The sequence below is a fragment of the Passer domesticus genome, chromosome 8 (genome assembly GCF_036417665.1).
Source record: "Passer domesticus isolate bPasDom1 chromosome 8, bPasDom1.hap1, whole genome shotgun sequence".
Taxonomy (NCBI): Eukaryota; Metazoa; Chordata; class Aves; order Passeriformes; family Passeridae; genus Passer; species Passer domesticus.
The window spans coordinates 58,462,450-58,482,142 of NC_087481.1; the positions used below are offsets into that span (position 1 = coordinate 58,462,450).

At 49.5% G+C, this 19,693-nt stretch overlaps 2 protein-coding genes across 7 annotated transcripts in view; one reads left to right on the forward strand and one right to left on the reverse strand.

The window, feature by feature from the left end:
* Positions 1-7,636, forward strand: part of INPP5A (inositol polyphosphate-5-phosphatase A) — a 184,389-nt gene extending 176,753 nt beyond the window's left edge. For 4 of the 6 annotated variants that reach the window (XM_064431651.1, XM_064431652.1, XM_064431655.1 and 1 more), the window contains exons 13-15: positions 288-399; positions 4,577-4,645; positions 6,024-7,636. In XM_064431651.1, the coding sequence (XP_064287721.1) occupies positions 288-399; positions 4,577-4,645; positions 6,024-6,239 (397 nt within the window). In that variant the 3' untranslated portion in view covers positions 6,240-7,636. Of the gene's footprint in view, positions 1-287; positions 400-4,576; positions 4,646-5,837; positions 5,926-6,023 lie in introns of all 6 variants that reach the window. The other 2 variants (XM_064431654.1, XM_064431653.1) reach the window with 2 other exon arrangements.
* A 1,920-nt stretch (positions 7,637-9,556) lies between these two features.
* NKX6-2 (NK6 homeobox 2) lies at positions 9,557-12,374 on the reverse strand. The gene is made up of 3 exons (XM_064431657.1): positions 11,502-12,374; positions 11,063-11,235; positions 9,557-10,357 (listed from the first exon to the last, which is right to left on the reverse strand). Exons 1-3 carry the CDS (start codon positions 11,914-11,916, stop codon positions 10,109-10,111), a joined length of 837 nt encoding a protein of 278 aa, XP_064287727.1. The 5' UTR covers positions 11,917-12,374; the 3' UTR covers positions 9,557-10,108.
* Between the last annotated feature and the right edge of the window lie 7,319 nt (positions 12,375-19,693).

Here is a 19,693-nt window from a genome sequence, read left to right on the forward strand (position 1 = left end):
ATTTTGCTATCTTTAAACACTCTCACAAAAGCACAAGATAGGAGGTGAGAGTTTTGAAACTGTGTGTGTCTTAACTTCTTAACTGTACAGTAGAGCTGTAGATCTGAGAAGAGACATAGAAAAAAAGCACATAAAAAGGGAGGAGGAAGAGGGAGGAGAAAAAAAAAGTGTCTGGAAGAGCTGCTTTTTAACAGGGACATTTTGTAAGTACTATGGCCCTTTGAGCCAGAGGTTTCAGGCTGCTTTGCCAAGAGTCATTGATGGTTGTGGATGGGATTTGTTTGCAGTTATCCCTACAGCGAGGACTCTAGCCAGGGAAGGCAGTACATGAACACGAGATGTCCAGCCTGGTGCGACAGAATCCTGATGTCCCACTCAGCCAAGGAGCTCATTCTGAAAGTAAGTACAGACCTGCAGCCCCCCGGTGCCTCCACACTGCATTATCTGCACCAAAGGCAGATATGGCTGGAAGACTCTGCCCTTGAGTTTGCCAAGTTGGAGACAGCACACCATGGTAGTAAATGGAGGGATATGCCTCCAGTGCTTTGACACAAGAAGGGGGATTTGTCGCCATAAACGTGCTGACAGTGACTAAAAGATGAGCTTTTACAAGCACTTCTTTTGGTATCTTAGCTGCCAGTGATGACTGTCTGTCTTCTGTCCTGTGCCTCTTCTGTGCAGGGATGCACAGCACTGGGAGACTGACTGCTTGCTTTAAAGAGAGTAATAGAAAATAAAAGAGCCCCATAAAAACCCTATAAAAAGTCTCCATTAGTCCCCCAGCCCAGTCCACCCTACAGTGACATAAGCAGCAACACTGCCCCTACCAAGGGTTCAGCAGGGATGCAGACAGGAGCAGGTACAAGGGCTGCTGGCTCAGGAGTCACACAATTGAGAGAAAAGCCTGTAACAGCAACAGCTGCAGGCACCTGAGTTACCAGAGTGGTAACAGATTTCCTAAGGTACTCCCAAGAATATGTCAAATCCCACATAGGCCAAATCTATCACTGTGCCCTGAATGAGGATAGTCTCCAGCAGGTAGGCTTTTAACTTTGGTACACCAACTAGGTGCCTAAATTTAGACATTCCATTAGAGCTTCAGAGATAAGCTTGTGCAACATTTTCAGAACATACAATTCCTCTTGGGATTTAGTGTTTATAGATAGGGTTAGGGTTAGTTGGTCATGTTCTGTCCCAGGTTAAATGATCTAAATATGGTTCAGGAGCTTTTCAGTTTTCTTTTCTGTCATTTGCTCTCTCCTTCTTTTTCCACTTTGCCCTCCTTCATTTCTTGGGAGCACTGGACTGGGTCAGCTGGTTACCTGTGCCAGCTTCCACTGTCCCTGTGTGTGTGCTCCTGGCACCCAGACCCCTGTCCTGCTGATGCTGGTTGCCAGCTGCTCTAGAGGTCCAGGACCAGATCAGGAAATGGGGATGTGATGGGAGATCTCTCCCACTTCTCTCTGTTCTGAGCTGGCCAGCTGGCAGTGGCCATGGGCGGCTGCATAAATGGATGTACTGCAAGTGAGGTTGTCTTGGCTGACCAGACTGTATGACTCTAACAGAATTACTGAACCCAAAATTGCCAAAAGTCATGTGTTTGTCTGTGTGCTCCTGTATAATTAATGCAGTTTAGTGGGAGTGAATTACAGAAAATAATCTTCTAAGTAAATCAATGTTCTATTGCTTCTTGGCTTTTTTTTCCCCAGTTTAAATTAATTACACCCTTGAAACTTGCTCTCCTGAAGTTTATAACCTTCTTTTTCTCTCTCATTGGGGTTATTTATCTCGTGATTAGACTGTTTGCTTTGCAGTATATAACTCACTGAAAGGCTGGGAACGTGTTTTCCACAGCTACTCGAATTTCAAGTCAATGCACTTCCTCACACATTTTAATGTGTAAAAAGTGTCTGCATGACCTCATGAAATTTCACCCAAAATTCTACACAATGCATGTACTGCAGTAGTCAGTAAAAAAAGTGAAGCCTAAGGGCAATACAGGCTTTATAGTCAAATAGTAATGTCAAAATCAGTGTTACTTGTTTTTGTAACATAAAAATGTCCTGTGAAAAAGTGAGACTTTACCCAAAATGTTACCTATAGTGCTTGGCGACCATGAAATTCCTAAAGAACAAAGGATTAAAACCATGAAAAGAGTGGCCAATGAGGGAGGATTTTTTTTTAAAGCTATGAATAAGGAGATAGATGTGTACACAAAAGCTTGAAGAGTGTAAACAGTACAGAGGGAAAGGAATTCTTTCTGATTATCTAGAGGGCTATAACTTGGATATAATGGGAGAAAATTAAACAAGGGAAAACAAAGTTACAGCACTGAAGAAGTTTGTAACTGTGAGGTCAGTTATAATTTCCAGTCTCTGTGTAACAGAAACCCCATCAGCTGGATCCTTCAAAGCACACCTTTAAAAGTGCTCATAACTCTGTCTCTGGAGCTTTGCACTTGCAAATTATCGTTAGGCAGTCTGGGACATCTCCAGAATCTCGTATGCAAAGTGAAGGTGCTGCTGAGGCCAGACTGGTCTTTGACTCAATGAGTCTATAACCAACATAGGAGTTGTTTATCCAGCCCAAAGCTAAGCCAGCATTCTGGCCCATTAATCCTAATTAAAATAGTCATTAGAAAATAATGCCAAACTGATAGAGGAAAGGGCAAAATGACCATCCAGGTTTCTGTGGTTCTACGCAAGAAGCAGTGTTGGCATTGACTGAGAATTTACTCCACTGCAGAGACCTATACTTTAAAGCTTTAAAAGGAACTCTGAAAAAAGTAAAAACAAATTTTAATTAACTGATTACACTGTAACAAATCCTTAAAATAAAAATATGTATGAACTTTTAAAGAATTTTTTCAGTCATAACTACCTATTGAATATTCCTATTCAGGTCATTATTTTGCTGTATTAATTTTTCTTATAGGCAATTAAAGTGTTTATTTTTCTGCCTAGGCAATTCTGTAATTTATTTCAAACAAAAATTGTAGTAAATCTGCATTTAACTCCTAGGTAGAGAAAGGATAGGGTGCACAAATTGCCACTGTACAGTGCGCTCAGCTACACAGTAGGCATTACAGATTGTACTGACATGGGGCTGTAAACAGCTTTCATGCAACATCATCTATCATGCCATGGTCGGTTACCTCACCATCATGTTATTTTATGCTTCCTGAGCCCTAAACCACCAAAGGTTGCCCACTGCTCGGGAGCTGCGCTGATGCCTGATCGCATGAAGTAATGAATGCTCAGCCAAGTGTATATTGTTTCTGCTTGTGCACTGCTGTAATTTGTTTATCTGTCTAAAGATTATGCAGTTGAAAATCCACAATTTTATGCTGCCTTTGTAAATTATCAAGTCGCTTTTGATGAATGTATCCCCACTTCCGATGCTGGTGGCATTATGATCTTGAAATATTGGAAAGTGCTCATGCATACAATGCAGAAGGTTATGTTTTTATATTTTTGGCAGACAACCATGCTGTAAAGTAAATCTGACCTTAAGCTTCCTTACTGCATTAAAGATAATTCAGTTTTAACTTTATAGTCCTAAATGCTACTGTTTATATAAAGTTATTGCCCAGTCAAACTTGACTGATTACAGATGCAAAAGACTTGGCTGTTTCCTACAAAATAAATTAGTATCAGCAACTAGTTTAAAGCACATCTATAGTTGCATTAGAGACTGGAGAGTGTGCAGATTACAGATTTAATTAGCTTATAGAAATTGTTTAGCACAATAAGGAATCATTTTGTATGGCAATGTATTTGTATTTATTCCTGAAGTACTGTGCTAAAGAATCAGAATAGCTTCTCGAGATCACGTTTATTGCAAACAGCAGAAAGATGAGTACATTTTATTATTCATTAAGATAAAAATGCTAAAGTCAGTGTATAAGGGTAAAGTTCAACATGGAACAAAATGAAAGCAATTCATAATGGAGACCAGAGGAATGTCATCCGTCATTTGCCGCTTTTCTTAAAATCACTGAATGCTTTTTTTCAGATGAAGAAATTTATCTCAGAGAAATGGTTAAAGATTATACTCATAACCTGATAATAATTATTAATCTCTCTGAACATTTAAAATCCCCTATATGATGAAATCAAATGCTGTTATAAGGCAACATGGATTGCATTTAATTCAAAGAACATTTATCTCACCTAATTCAATAAAAATTGTGTTGTTCTTAAAAAAGGACTGGCCAAATGTGCTTGCTGCATTTTGCAGCAGAAGCCTGGAATGCAACTACAACGAGTCACTCATTCCACTTAGTGCAGCGTTAGCCACGAATATTTCCCAAGGTCCCATCAGCAGGGAGGAGGCATAGAGATCTCGGGGTTTTTATGCAGGCAAACTGCACAAATTATTGCAAGCAGTACTGGACATAAAAGTTCATTTTATACATTCTTTCTATGGAGAAGCCAAACAATGATGTGTTACTATTCATTCAGAAACTGGTTTCAGCTATTTGCACAATATTTCTAATGTTCCTTTCTGTGTGTGTAAGCTGGAGAATTCTTGGACTGACTAGTGTTTTGTTGTTTTCTGTTTTTTTTAAAACTAGTCAGAAAATGATGAGAAGATAGTAATATATGACCACATTGGGCCAAATGTCTGCATGGGGGATCACAAGGTAATTAAATTAAATATTTTAGTATTTTATCTTCTATTTTTTTTATTAGGAAGGAGAATGTATGCTCTAGGTTCTACTAATTGTAAGTCAGCTATATCTCTGCCCTATTTTTAAGTAATGCCTTGAAAATGTTTCAAAGTCGAATTCAATTGCAGTCTGTCTATCAGAATGGCTGCTTGTATGAAATCAAAGAGCAGGACAGGTGCTAGAATGAAAGCAGGATATGATCCAAGTGAAGAGGAGCAGCCATCTCTACACTTAAAACTCTTCTAGCAGAACACAAGTGATTTCATTGGGTTATCAACTATGCTTTTCAAAGCATAGCTTCAACTAGGTTGATGCATAGGTGCTTATTAGTAAAAGAATATATTGGCAGTTCCATGTTCAAACAAGTGATAAAAATTACGTAGAAAAGGATAAAGAATTATAAATAAATAAATTCCAGTTGCTTAAATTAATAAAATACCTGAATTCTATGGTCTTCTTTGCTGAAGATACCAGATGGAAACCTAAGTTAGAAATACAATAAAACAGAGTATTTGCTTTCTTTGAAAAAAGCCAGTTGAGGAGTAGGAGGTAACCTCTGAAAGCCTATCTAAAAACAGCACTGAGACTCTTGAATGATAATTCAGAGAGGGATAGTAGGTGATTGTATGTGTGGATACATGTGTACATGCAAATCTGAACTCACAAATGCATATCCCTATTTAATTCCATGGTCAGAGTTCTTGTGAGACAGAGAATTGTTTTCTAAGGAAAAATGCACTTAGGGCATTTGGTCCAGAATCATCCAAGGTTTTAAAATAAAGCAACTTACTAACTTATCCAGTAAACAAAAAGCTCTGGGTCAGCCAGTTCAGAAACAGCAGTTTTTGTTTCCTTCATCACCAAAATGGTACAGCACTGTTACAAAAGGGAGATGTGTATGGGACCTCAACCTCTTCCCACAGAAATCTGTGGAAAATTTTCTTTAGGTTTCAGTGGGAGCAGAAATCTGTGAGGAGATGATGTTGTTCCCTTATGCATTTTGTAATTAGATTGATTCAAAAACTTGTTGCAACATTTTGTTTCCAGTCCTAGAGAATTTTTTGTTGTATTTACTACTGACTGTAAAGAAAAAAAAAAAGAAAAAAGAAGAAAAAACACGTATGTTTCAAACATGTAACTTCTATTTTTCCCTAACTTGCTGCAGCCTGTGTTCCTGTCCTTTCGAATAGCTGCTGGGGCAGGTAAACCTATTGCAAATGTGCACAAGTGTTGTGTCGTGCAGTGATGTGGTGGTAAATATCATCTTTTTTCTTTACGTTTCTATTACATTTTCTACATCATTTCCCCTGTGTTTATCTTTCTTTTTAAAAAAATGCCAATTCTGCAACAGGAAAAAGATGCCTACGAAGTGAGAAGATTTTCCGTGAAACCACACTGTAGCCAGGAGGGAAGGCAGCACACTGAAATCTGTAATCCTAACAGCTGTATTGATAAATCCAGTCCTGAGTGCCACATTTTTAGACTGCTGATCGTACACTATGCTTCAGCATCTGGACTCTGTTCAAGAGACGCCTCACATACCTCACTGTCTTGTATGTTCATGTGACATCAAGTAGAAATGTGGAATTATTTTTTATATATATGTCACAGTTCTGTTGCCAAAACTCTAAATAGACAGCAGAGATATTCTGTATTCTAGATTTCACAACTTTCAACTTTTATTAAGTGTTTGTCAATGTGGAAAAGCTATTTCAGCATATTATAAAGTTTGAAAGGTATCATACCCATTATATATCTTTACCACTTTGGGATTTTGTACATTGGATTGTATAGATAGAAATATTGATGGTTTTAAATGGTATTTTCTTTTTTGACCAAGGCTTATGGTTTGTGTTTTAGTTTTAGTATTTTGGTTTTTCATTTTTTAATTTTTTTTCTCATTTTATTTACTATACTGCCATGTTACATGGTTTTGAATCACACAGCAGCTGCTTTCTATACATACATATATATGTGTGTGTATATATATGTATGTATGTGTATATATACACAGATATATAAATAATTTATAAACCTGACCAAAACTTATGCTAAATATACTTTCCAATATGAATGCTTGAGAGTGCCATATCAGCAGTAAGTATTGGAGTCTTAGCAGGTTTAGTTAAATGTACATCAACAACCAACATTTATATAAAAAATAATATATAGCAGTGCCATCCTGGATACAGATATATAGCATACTATATAGCACATATATTAGCAGTTTCACTTTGTTACTCCTATAATCTCTTCTTTCTATGTAATATTAAGGATTGAATGTGAAGTTCTTAGCTAGGTTTGGGTGTAACTTTCCAGAATTTTGTAAACTGTTTTTGTCCGTCTTTTGTTACTGTTTTATGGTGCCATATTCTATATTGAAACAATAACAACACGGGAGAAGAAAATAATTGTCTGCTTCAAGTAGCAACTGTATTGGACACAGACTGTATTTATACAGTATTAAAGAAAAAAGAAGAAAAAAAAGAAAAAAACAAAACAAAATACCAACCATCAACCCAACTGTAAATTTTCCTGGTTAGTAGCTCAGTGCAGCCTACAATATAGTCTTGTTACAGACATTTTCCTCCCACCACTAAATACAACATTAAAAGGTGATTAGGGAGTCTGTTGATGAAACACAAATGTATGTTTTATTGATTTAATTTAGAACACTACAGAGTTCATGGACTGCGCAATGGCATTAGATTGATGCTTGATTTTGGTATAAATCACTACCATTGGAAATGATTTGATGTCCGCTTGCAGAGTTTTCTCAACAGTACAGCCCAGTTTATAGCAAGTATTGTTGCCCAAAGGGTGTCTGCAGCTCTGTATTGTTACTGTGCCATGTTGCATTATAACCACACAGTAATTCTATTTAAGCGAACTCAACTCATGATAACTGAAGGCCTTTAGAAATGAGTACTCTGGTTCTCAAGCAATAAAACTAATCATGGTGAACATAGCTGTGTCTGCCCCTTTAATTTGGTGATTACAGGGAAATTACTAAATTGTCACATTTCTTATTGAGATACCTTTTGAATCTTTGAATTGCCAACTAACAAGGGTATTTTTCACATGAAAACTTCTCCGATAGGATGCAGTTCTGGTGTTAATCAAAACACAATACAAACCGAGTAAAAGGCACTGAGGAGCTGGTACAGGAGCCCTGATGAGAGGAAGGTGATGCAGCTTTACGAGCCATCACAAGGTACTAGTCCTCAGCAGGTCAGTAACTGTGCTACCGTAAACTCCTTCGTGATTATCCCGAGTTTCCAAACAAACCTCGCCAGCCTTTTCCAGCAGGGACCGGGGCACCGTGTGCAGATGAACTCGCTGTAGCCTCCAACCTCGGGCCGTCCAGGGCCCGAACCTGCTGGGGGTGCACCGGTTACCTGCCGGGGTGAGCTACTGAGAATGCCCCGAACTGAGCCCTCAGAAATTAATGAAACGCAGCTTTTGCATTTTGACAGCCCCGGAGGCGCGGGGTGAGCCGGGCCGGTGCCAGCGAACACCCCGCCGCAGCCCCGGGACAGCCGAGGAGCGACGGGCTGGCCCAGGATGGGGACGGCTCCTGGCAGCTCGCCCCCTGCCCGGGGCCGTCTCCGGGCTGTCAGTCCTGCGGTGCCTCGGAGCCCCCTCCTCCCATGACGGAGAAGCCCCCTCGGAGCTCATTTCGTTTAAGAGCTTTGGGAAGAGGCAGGTGGGAATGACTAGCCTCGAGCGCAGGTGCTTTTTATCCAGCCACTTTCCCGCAGGAGCCCGAACACCGGCCGGTCTCAGCGTGCTCACAGCCCGGCGCAGACTAGACCCTAAACTCGGTTTATTCCTTCTGTAACCGCGGCATAACTGGGCGCGGCCCCGTTCAGTGAGAGGGGACCTGCGGGGGTCTCCGCCCTCGCCGGGACGCGGAGCTGCTCCGGCAGGAGCGAAGGGGAATGAGTCACAGTGAGCGGGGACAGCGGGACCCGAGGGGGGCTCCAGGGGGAGAGGTGCGGGCCCCGTCCCGCAGCAGAACCGCGCCGACGCGGGCCCGTGCCGTGCCGCGGTGGGTGCCGGCGCCGTGCGGCCTCGGCACCGGGAGAGGGGCGAGCAGGGGAGGCCCGGGCGGGCCCTCCGCGGTGCGGGGAGCCAGGAGCGCCCGCCGGGCCCAGCGCTGCGGAACCGTGGCCCCGCGGCCCTCGGGCCCGCACCGGACGCTGGCTGCTAGGCTGCGGTGCAGCCGCTCCCTGCGTTTGCTCTGGCTGCGAAGCCATGGCTGAGACACGGGGAAAAGAGACGTTCTCGTTCCTTTAAAAAAATAAGAAATAAACAAAAGCAGAAAAAAAAGGCATCTTAACAACGCGGGCGGCTCACACGCACCCGAACTCGTGTATGCCGAGGGGGGAACTGTGGAGGCTCGGGCGGCTGGGAGCGCTTTGGCGGCCGCGGAACCACGCGGAGCCGGTTCGGGCGCGGCTGCAGGTGTGGGGCCGAAACACGGCCCGGGAGGGTGGTGGAGCTCGCAGGCCGACACGGCGGATCTCAACAACTTCGGCCCCGGGTTTTTGCAGCGGCTAGAACTCGGGCAGCGCAATGGGCTGTGTCCCGGCCCCATCTCCCCTCTCCGAAGCGGTCCCTATCACCCACCCGAAGCCGACGAAACGCTGCAGGGGCAGTTCGGGCTGCACATTCAGCCCCGGGTCTCTCTCCTCTCCAGGGTGACGGGCAGTCCCACAGCGCGGGCCCGGCCGTGCCAAGGGGGCCGGGGCTCTCCCGGCTCAGCCCGCCGGCCCCCGGACGCAGCGGCTCCTTTTCCCTTGAGGAGCAGCATCGGGCACCCTGCAGAAGCTCTGGTATCCCCGGCCTCTGGCACAGAAATGCGGGAAGAAACTCACTAAAGGAGGTTGTTAAATAATTTATTGATTTATACAAAGTCTTTCCAACACGTGTGGAGCCATTCTAATGTAAAATCAAGTGTCCATTTTCCTCTCGTGCTTTTTTGGGGCATTGGTTTGGTTTTTTGGTATTATTAAGCATAAAAACCAGAGGCAGGAGAAATGAAACTGCCAAAACACTGAGGGACAAAGTGAAAGAAAACTGCCGTTTTTACACTAGAAATATACATCACAAAATCTGAAATTTACTATATACAAAGTGGCTGAGCTCGGACTTGGGACCCATAGAAAACGTAACAAAACCTGATTGTTAGGAGCAGCAAATTAACAGGAAGGCTAAAGGAAAGAGCAGGAAACCTTACAGGGACACAAAACCCAAAAAGTTGAAAAATTTTCTCTGAAATTTACATCGATGAGAAAGAAAATAAATTCATAACTTATTCTGTAAAAAATATATACATTTCACATACATCTTAGGCTGTACACACACCACTTCAAACACCCAGTTACACTCACCCCTGCCGCGCTGCCCGGTGCGGCCGTCGGCCCCGCACCCTCACAGCGTATCTGAGCTGGTGCTGCAGGGGCTCACGAGGGACAGGTTCGTGGATTTGTGCTTTTTCAATAGCCTCGTGATTTTTTCATCGTCTGAGTTGGGGTCCAGGGGCTTGTTGTATTCGTCATCGTCCTCATTGTCCGAGCTCTCCTTCAGCTTCTCCGTCTCCGAGTCGTGTTTCTTCTTTGCCGAGGCCATTTCTGCCGCGTGTCTCTTCCGCCACTTGGTCCGTCTGTTCTGGAACCAAACCTGGGCACCGGCACCGGGCACAGATCAGCCACGGCCTCGGCCCCGCCGCCGCGTCCGCCCCTGCCGACCCCATCCTATCGGCAGCGCGGGGCTGCGGGCACTCGGAGCAGAGCCTGCACCAGGCAGAGCCCCGGACAGCTCCTGGGAAGGGGGCTCCCCGCTGGGGACACCTGCCCGGCTCTGCGGGGCTGCACAACGCTTAAATCAGCAGCTTCCCGGAACAGTCGTTTGTTGAAAACAGAATAAAATAGCCAGGAAAAAAAGTATTTTTGGCTTGCGGTGCACCCCAGCATTCAGATGCACCTGCAGGCTTTGCGAAAAAATTTGCGGGGTTACACAAGGTAAAGTTGTTTCCTCGTGGAAAAATGTCCCTTAAAAAAAATTATCTGCGGGGGGCTTTTTGTCGTTGTTGTGATGGGGGTTTATATTAAATATAATATGTCTATTTATTTTAAATCGTTTGCAGCGCAGAGAGCTCTAAGCACAAAATAGGTAGAAATTACCCTCAAATCTATCCAAAATTGAAATGTAACTTAAATTCTAGCTGACTCCCCCCCACCCCGCAAGAAAAAACAAACAAACAAACAACAACAACCAAAAAAAAAAACCGGCATAACTGCGCAGTGTTCGTGGCTGCTAGTAATTACCGACACGGCAGAAAGCGGCCGCGGCCGGGAGCGGCGGGAGCCCGCAGGACGGACCTACCTTCACCTGGCTCTCAGTCATCCCCAGGGAGTAGGCGAGCCGGGCGCGCTCCGGTCCTGCCAAGTATTTCGTCTGTTCGAAGGTTTTCTCTAAAGCGAATATCTGCTGCCCAGAGAAAGTAGGTCGAGAGTGTTTCTTCTTGCCGTCCTTGTCCAAAACCATCCCCGTCTGAGCTGGAAGCGGAGAAAGAGCTGCGTCAGAGATGAACTCTGCACTGCCCCCGGCCCGTAGCCGGGCCCCGCCAGGCCATGCGGAGTCGCCTCGGGTGTCCGCCGGCTCTAAAGCAAGGCTCGTTTCGGGACAGACCCGGGGCCGTGAAGACCGAGTGACCCGCACCGTGCCTTCCTGCCGCCCGCCCCGTCCACCGGCTTGGGGCCGCCCCGGCTCTGGATCCCAGGCCGCCTGCTCCCCGCGCCCTGCCAGAACCGGCCGCACTTACCGGGACAGGCGAGCCGAGGATCTCTCCAGGGAGAGCCTTGCACTACTCCCGGCCAGAAAATGGGCGGCCGTCCCGGCAGCTCTGCCAGAGGCTTCGGGTAGCGGGAGACGGCAGCGGGGCTGAAGTACATCCCGGCTGAGGCTGCCAGCCCGTTGATGCGGGGCAGCCCGCCCAGAAGGTTGCTGGCACTGCCCACGGGCCGCCCCAGGATGTCGCTTATTCCGTGCGGTGTCCCCAAGGGGAGCTGCGTGTTGAGTCCGCCCAGGGCCGGTGCCTTGAAACCGGAGGGGTTCTGCAGGGCGTAGGGGAACAGGGAGGTCTTCATCTCGGCCATGTTGTGCAGCGCGGCTAGCGGCGCACTGCTAAGGACGAATGCGCTCTGGCGATTAGCATCCATCTGTCCCACCGCTAACATCTGCGGGCATCAGCGAGCGTGGGTCCTTCCCAACCGCGCCGCGGCCGCTCCGCTGGGGACCCTCGCCGGGACCGCGGCCGCGGGCAGGATGGGCTCCTCGCCGTTCGCAAGACCACAGCGACAAGTGCCGAAGTTTGCTGGGAACAGGAAAATCCCGGCGCTTGCCCGCCCGCTCCCGCGGCGTGCACCTCCGAAGTCTGAGCTGAAGAGCAGCAAAAGCCGAGCCGGCAGCGCGGCGAAACAACAGACTGGAGTCCCGGGAGAAAGAGCCCCCACCGGCGGCGTGTCCCGGCGGACTACGGGCAAGGCGCTCCACGCGGGATCCGGGGGGAAGGGGATGCGGGACCTGCAGCTCCGCGCCTCGCCCCGGCCGCGTGTCCGGCGGCCGCGGGGACGCTCCGCGCCGCGCCCCGCGCGCAGATAACCGCGCGGGCACCTGCGCGCCCCGCGCCCATTGGGCGGCCACCGCCCCGCGCCGCCAACACCGCCCAATCGGCGGGCGGCGCGCGCCTCCACCCCGATACGTCACGGCCCGACCGAGCCGTGGGAGCGCGCGGAGCTGCACGTGGCCGCGCCGCGCCCGACGGGACCCCCGGTCCCTCCGCCAGTCAGCCCGGCCCCACCGCCGGTCAGCCCGGTCCCACCGCCGGTCAGCCCGGTCCCACCGCCCGTCAGCCCGGCCCCTCCGCCGGTCAGCCCGGTCCCACCGCCCGTCAGCCCGGCCCCTCCGCCGGTCAGCCCGGCCCCTCCGCCGGTCAGCCCGCCCGCCCGGCCCCTCCGCCTGCCAGCCCAGCCCCACCGCCGGCCAGCCCGGCCCCACCGCCGGCCAGCCCGGCCCCACCGCCGGTCAGCCCGGCCCCACCGCCGGCCAGCCCAGCCCCACCGCCAGTCAGCTTGGCCCCTCCGCCGGCCGGCCAGCCCGCCCGCCCGGCCCCACCGCCGGCCAGCCCAGCCCCACCGCCAGTCAGCTCGGCCCCTCCGCCGTCCAGCCCGCCCGCCCGGCCCGCCCCACAGGCCCTCTGTCCCCGCCGGCAGCCAGCGGCTACACCTGGAGGCGGCGGTGCCCCCCTCCATTCGCCGCGTCGGGCCCCTCCCGCCGGGCGGGGACCCGGAGCGGAGACCGCCAGCGCCTCATGGAAGAGCCGGGCAATGGCCGCGCGGCCCCGGCGGCTGCGCTGCCCCGGAGCACTGAGCGATAATGCCCGCCCCATCGCTGTTCTGTCGGCGCCGTCTTCAGCTGCTCAGCGACCGTTCCCTCGCGTTACAGCCCAACGTTTTTAAAGCTGTTGTAAAAAATTATTTTACGCCCTGTGAATAACTGTTTAGTTCAACTTTGTTGTCTATTCTGAAACCCACTGGCGTCGCAAAGGCAGGCTTGCTTCCTTCCTCCCTCCCTCCCGACCCGACATAGGGGTAGAGCCCCTGGTCTTAAAGAGAGAAAAAGTGCTGTTGCATCACCGCGGCACCAAGCTCGTTCAAAGAAATAAAATAACCAGAGATATTCCTAATCGAAAGCATAATTCACTGTCAAAAAGGAATAATTCGGATTTGAGGTTTATACAGAAAATAATGCAGGAAACTGGGTTTATAGCATATTTTCCGCCTTGCAACTGCTTTCTCTTACGGGTTTGATACATTGTTATCCCAGGAAAACATTAACCACAACAAGCGGGGAACTAAATATTTTCAAAGTGTTTGTAAAGTAAACACGAATCGACTTGATCATACCAGAACAATTACTAAAAACGTGGTTCTTTGGATGTGGTCATATCTGTCGTCAGAATCGTTTGCAGGTGAACAGGGTTTCGTTTAACCTGTAACAAGACCGTAATGTCAATGTAGGTGAACTCTGGGAAGTAATTATTCGGGCTCGTCCATGGTCTTTGTTTTCAATGGCTGGAGTTACGGATGTAACAGTCCGTGAGTCTCGTTTTGCGCATCCCTGTAAAATGCTTAACGTACAAACGTGAGATTAAAAACGACGCTGCGCTAAAGAAGGTTTAATAAACGACTTCGTTGCTTTTCCCTCTGTCTATTGCAAACATCAGCAGCGGAGGGAACAGTCACGGTGTACCGGGCTTTGTGAGGAGAGCCTCATCAGCTCTGTGCAGGCTCGTTTCCTCGACGCCTGCGTGCGTTGGGAAGGGGCTGGCAATGCCACCTGCTCCCTCCGCCTCCGGCGCGGCCCCGGCTCACGGCGGCGTTGAAAGCTGCTGCAGGTGGCCGCAGTCGGGGCTGATCGGCGCTTCCGGAGAGTCGTGGCTTCAGCCGGGGATCGGCGACCACCCGTGCCGGGCAGGCAGGTGCCAGCGCGCAGCCAGCCCGTGCCTCTCCGGGGCGCAGACCGCCGGGTTTTCCGCGTCCCGCCGGTCTGCCTGCCCCAGCGCGGTGCTGGGGCCAGCAGCGCCTCTGCCCGCCGAGTCCGAACATCTTGCGACTCTGAATACCGACCCCGCGGCGCTGAGCGGCTCGGCTCGGCTCGGCTAACGAGAGGGACACCTCCCGCCGCGCCCGGCCGAGCGCTGGGCGCTGATCCAGACACAGGCAGCCGGCAGCCGCTCACCGAGGAGCGGCCCCGCCGAGACGCCGCTTTCCTGCGCGGGACCGATGGAACGAGGTAAGCGAGGGCCTCCGCCATCCACGCTGCGGCGGGGCGAGACCGACCCCCGCCCGCTCTTGGCGGGTACGCTCGCCGCTGCGCTGCCGTGCCGCCGGTAGCGGTAGCAGAGGGCCGTGGCGGAGCGCAGCGTCCTCCCGAGCGCCTGCCGCCTGCTTGCCCGGGACATCCCAGAGTGTCCGTGTCCGTGTGGGTGTCCTGCCGCCGGCCCCGTCCCGCACGGCTTCCGCCGCAGCCAGGACCGCGCAAAACTCAAGGCGCATCGCCCCCGGCGCCCCTGGACCGCGGTGGCCCGTGGCCCTGCGGGGGGCTGCTACCTCGGGACCCTCGCCCATCGGCGTACGGGTCCCTGGGCAGAGCCAAAGCCTCCCGCGCCATCTAAAGCCGCCCTCGGAGTCTGGTTGGCAGTTTGTATGTTGTCAGTGACACTTGTTCCACATTAGTGGTGCGTTTGTCCATTTCACTGACTTTCCTGAAATCTCATACCCTCGTTTTTCCACGTGGAAATATGTGGGGTTTATTTCTGTAGAGCCCGTGGAGTGATAAATCTACTTTTGCGTCTGTTCTTCCGATGAGGTGTGGCACCGAAAGAGGAGACCACGGGCAGGCATCCCCGGGTGTCTCCGGCTCCCCACCCGCGGGCTGCTCGCGAATCCTCTTTCCGCCCCGCCGCTCCCTCTCCCCGATGCTGTTGGGTCCCAGGCGCTGCCAGGCTTCTCCGGGGCCAAGGACTCCCCTAGCCTTCAGCAAACCCCGTTCCGGGTGCAAAGCTCGGAATCGTCGCAGTGGTCGGGCAGTTCTCGGGTCTCGAGACTGCACCGGCTGCTACGCGCGCCCTGCCCCGGCCCGGGCCCCGGACATGTGACTGCTCGCCCCCGGCCCGGCGGAGCGCCCGCAATCGCGCCCGGCAGCCTCTCGGAGGGGTGGTCTCGGTTAAATCAGTCGGGGATACCGTTCCGAAGAGTCAGCGGCTCATCGGCTGCCAGAGCGCTCGCAGTCTCCGGTGCTTCCTGTGGCCGAGCAGAAGTTACTGATGGAGGGCTTACCCGAGCAGATATAAACCAGCTCGAGGCATTTGTGACGGCCGGTGCGGGCGCGTTCCCGGGTTAGTCCGGCAGCGCTGCAGCCCTTCCCGTCGGGGGGACACGCCACCGGCACTGCTCGTATCGCTGCTTTCGGAACGTTCATTTGGGCGGAGGAGAACACGGCCGGGCCGCGGGCAGCGCGATCACCGGTCCGGGCCCCGCGCCCGGCTCGGCCCGGCCCGGCTCGGCCCGGCCTCCGCGCCCTGCCGGCGCCCCCTGCCGGCGCCGGGCCGCGGCACCGAGCGGTTCGTCCGCCCCGCCCGCCGGGCCCGGGCTCGTTCCCCTCTCCCGGCCCGGGCTCGTTCCCCCCGCCGGGCCCGGGCTCGTTCCTCTCCCGGCTCGGTCTCGTTCCCCCCGCCGGGCCCGGGCTCGTTCCTCTCCCGGCCCGGGCTCGTTCCTCTCCCGGCCCGGGCTCGTTCCCCCCGCCGGGTCCGGGCTCGTTCCCCCCGCCGGGTCCGGGCTCGTTCCTCTCCTGGCTCGGTCTCGTTCCCCCCGCCGGGCCCGGGCTCGTTCCTCTCCCGGCCCGGGCTCGTTCCTCTCCCGGCTCGGTCTCGTTCCCCCCGCCGGGCCCGGGCTCGTTCCCCCCGCCGGGCCCGGGCTCGTTCCTCTCCCGGCCCGGGCTCGTTCCCCCCGCCGGGTCCGGGCTCGTTCCTCTCCCGGCTCGGTCTCGTTCCCCCCGCCGGGCCCGCTGCCGCCGCTTCTCTCCGTGCCGGATGTGTTGTGGCGGCGGCGGGACGGGGCTGAGGCGCCCGGACGGGTACAGGCGCCGGGGCTCCCGGAGACTGGCGCGGGTGCCCCGGCGCTGTCCTGGCGCAGTCCCGGAGCACCGGGCCGCGGGTGCTGAGACCCGCGGCACTGAGCGCTCGCCGGGCGTAGTTACAGACAGGGCGAAGCACGAATTCCCACCGTGTGAAGTTAACGATCGTTTTGCTTTGCCCCTGACATCAGTAACATTTCTTACAAATGACATAGAAACAAAATTTATATCAGCAACATCAAATTTCGTCTGGGACTTATGCATTCTAGCATAGTAAAAAAAGGAGTATTGCAGTACGTGGACCAGAAGTACATTCTACGGTACAAATAACTTCTGACAAGTTTTGTTTAACCTGCTTTTTGTTGTTGTTGTTATGTGTACAGCCAAAGTGCCTTTTTTTGTAGCTTCTGTGCAGCTAAAAATGTCTGAGAGGTTGTGGACTAGAAGAAAATAAGTCACTAATAGATCCTGCCACTGTATTGTACATTATTCCAAAGTGCAGCTGTAGAGTCCGTGTAGAAACAGAATGATTGAGGAAGCAGGAGCTCAGAGCAGCTCGTCTCACAGGTTTCCTTTCCTGAGTTGTTCTGTGGCTGATGGAGGTACCAGTGGAGGAGCAAGGGAAATGATACTGTTGCACGGAGTTACATAGAGCAATAGTGACAAGAGGAAAATCCATGTCCTGGCCGTGCAATGATGCTGTCTGCCTGTGCACCTGGCAGTGTGGGTGCTGCTTCCTCACAGCATACCTAAAAGAGATCCTTGTGTTTAAAAATGAGGGGCATTTTTGCCTAATAATGTAGTCACTAGAAAACAAAGTAATTTTGTACTAAATGATCTCTGTTGAAATATCTTTACAGGATGATGTATGTTCTGAGAAAGGTCATATTTAATATTTTCCATTATTATCCTTGGCACGAAAGGTAGGAATCTGCTAATGGTGCAGAGCTGAGAGTGTTCATAGTCTAGAGCAGCAAGAAGGGAAACTGGATGACCTTGAGAACAGTGTGACAGAAATGTGAAGAAATGTAAAAATTCTGTTTCTAACTGATGTCTTCCTGGGAAGCCAGTTAACTTCAGCTACCAAGCACAAATATGAGACTGCTTTTTAGTGCTTTCTAGAAAGAACAAAAGGCTCAGCATGTGTTTTATCTTGTTACTCTCTAGGGTTTTAATCTCTTTATTGGGGTGGAGGGAGAGCTATATGTATACATCCTTTCAAAATAACTTATTCCTGCTGAAGACTAGGGGAAGATTTTAAAAGTGTCATGAGGAAGTTTTCAGTGCCTCTGTATGAATTAGTCTGCTTTGGATTTCAAGCCACAAGTTTTGAAGCTCTGTAAAACATGAATTAGATTTAAGGAAAGTTTCTGATGTTATAATCACCAGTCATTACTGTAAATATTGATGGAAAGTAGCAGGAATATAATTTTATACATATTTTTAGGGCAAGAAATGAAACAGTATTTTTGCAGGTGAAACTTCTGAGAGATTTAAGATAAGCAGTTATTAGCATTAGTTTTGTTCTCTCTGTTGTGTATCTTGACAGGCACACTTAACAAGGTGGGCAGGGTGGGGGTGGTTTTTGGGCTTATGGTCCTTATGAAAATGAAGGGCTTTTCTTACCCTAGTCGATCTAGGAGTCAGTTTATGGTGGACTGAATTTTTGGTGCAGTTTCCAGCAGATCACTGGTATTACTGAGATTCCCAGGATTTTGGGGTTTTTCCACTCTTTCTGGGAAACCCTGGTTTACCCGTCCCTTCGGCCAGTGGCTTAGATGGTTGTTAGTATTAAGAGCATTGAGTTTTTAGATTGTGTTAAACTTAGTGTCCACACACCAACCCTCTCCCACTTCCCTTGTTCCTCCAATGCTGTTCTTTTCCTACTTGTCTCCACTCTAATAGTTTATCCTTTTAATGAGAGAAGGCTACAAATTATTCTTTCTAAGTAAGATAAGCCCTTGTGAGCTCTATTTTATCTAACCAAGACTGGGAAGTCGTTTGCCCTTATTTGTATTAAACAGATGTATATACTTTACCGCAAGTCATTAGTGCTATAAAGAGATTGCCTTCCTATTGATAGCCTGGATGGGGGAACTCAGGAGTAAGTTGCCAATAAATAAAGAGTGTGCTTATAAGCACTATTGATTCTCCCTGAGCCACAGAGAATTGTTTTGTTAGTAAAACTCTTCCTGAATGTGTGAGGATAAGAAAAAAGACAGGGATTACTGAAAGCAGAGAGGACTGGGGTATGACTTGGGGTGAGAACCTTATGTTGTATTTCTTTGAAGGGTACTGTCTGTAAAGACAGATGACCAAAATGTGACAGCAATTTTTCTGGCCACCCTCAGGAATCTCAAAGGCAATCCTTAAAAAACTGAAGGGTTAGCACAGCACTTCATATGGCACCCGATTTCAGAGTGATTGGAGAGTTCCCCAAATCATCATGAAAGAAAATGAAAGTTCATTTGCATAGGAAATTAAAGACTGGTGCCATTCAAATTCCTTTTGTCATGTCTGGGTTTTGCAACAGTTTGGAAATGCTTCTCTGAGCTATTTGGGGAATATTTCAACATATGCTCTTAGGAGCCAATTCAGGAGCAAGTAAGAAGAGGAGCAGTGTGGTTCTGAGCTGTAGAGCAGCAGAGTCCATTTACTGGGAGTTGGAAAACTAGTGGATTACTCAGGTTTATGTTGCTTGCACTGTCTTGTATGTATCTTCCATATTCACACAACTTGCTGACAATAAATATTATTTACATAGCTGTTTTCCAAGACGATAACAGGACAGAACTGGATGGACAGCGGGATGAAGCTACAGTGCAGTGGTGCTCTCTGTGAAGCCATGTTCAGTGGTAGGATTGCCATAATCTTCAGTGCACATATTCTATGATGTAATTTATATTTTTAAGCTGACAGGTATTCTTTAAGAGTATCTCAAAAGAATAACAAATTACATTGTTACTTCGGCTTTGACAAATCTTTTAAATGTGGTAAGTTAGAAGATTCCCCATGTGATGTTCTGATCTTCCTCATGGTTTTTTGAAGAAGACATGAAACAGTGATAAATGATGGGCAAACATCAACCATTTAGTTATACGAGACAAAATATTGGAATTACCCTGACTGTGGAGCAGTGGATCAGCTAAATAATATCAATTTTTTATTGTTACTCTTAGTAACAGCAAAAAAATATTATTGGACCAATGCACATGAAAGATATTCTCTGTCTTCAGGAAGCTGACTTCTTCAGACTAAAATGACTATGAATTCAGAATATCCTGAATGACTCATATTTCTTCAGACTAAAATGACAGT

Coding starts and splice junctions, on each gene's coding strand:
- NKX6-2 (XM_064431657.1), bottom strand. CDS start 11,916: ATGTTAGCGGTGGGACAGATGGATGCTAATCGCCAGAGCGCATTCGTC. Junction 11,236..11,501: donor TCCTCGGCTCGCCTGTCCCG/GTAAGTGCGGCC, acceptor CTCCGCTTCCAG/CTCAGACGGGGATGGTTTTG. Junction 10,358..11,062: donor TGACTGAGAGCCAGGTGAAG/GTAGGTCCGTCC, acceptor GCCGGTGCCCAG/GTTTGGTTCCAGAACAGACG.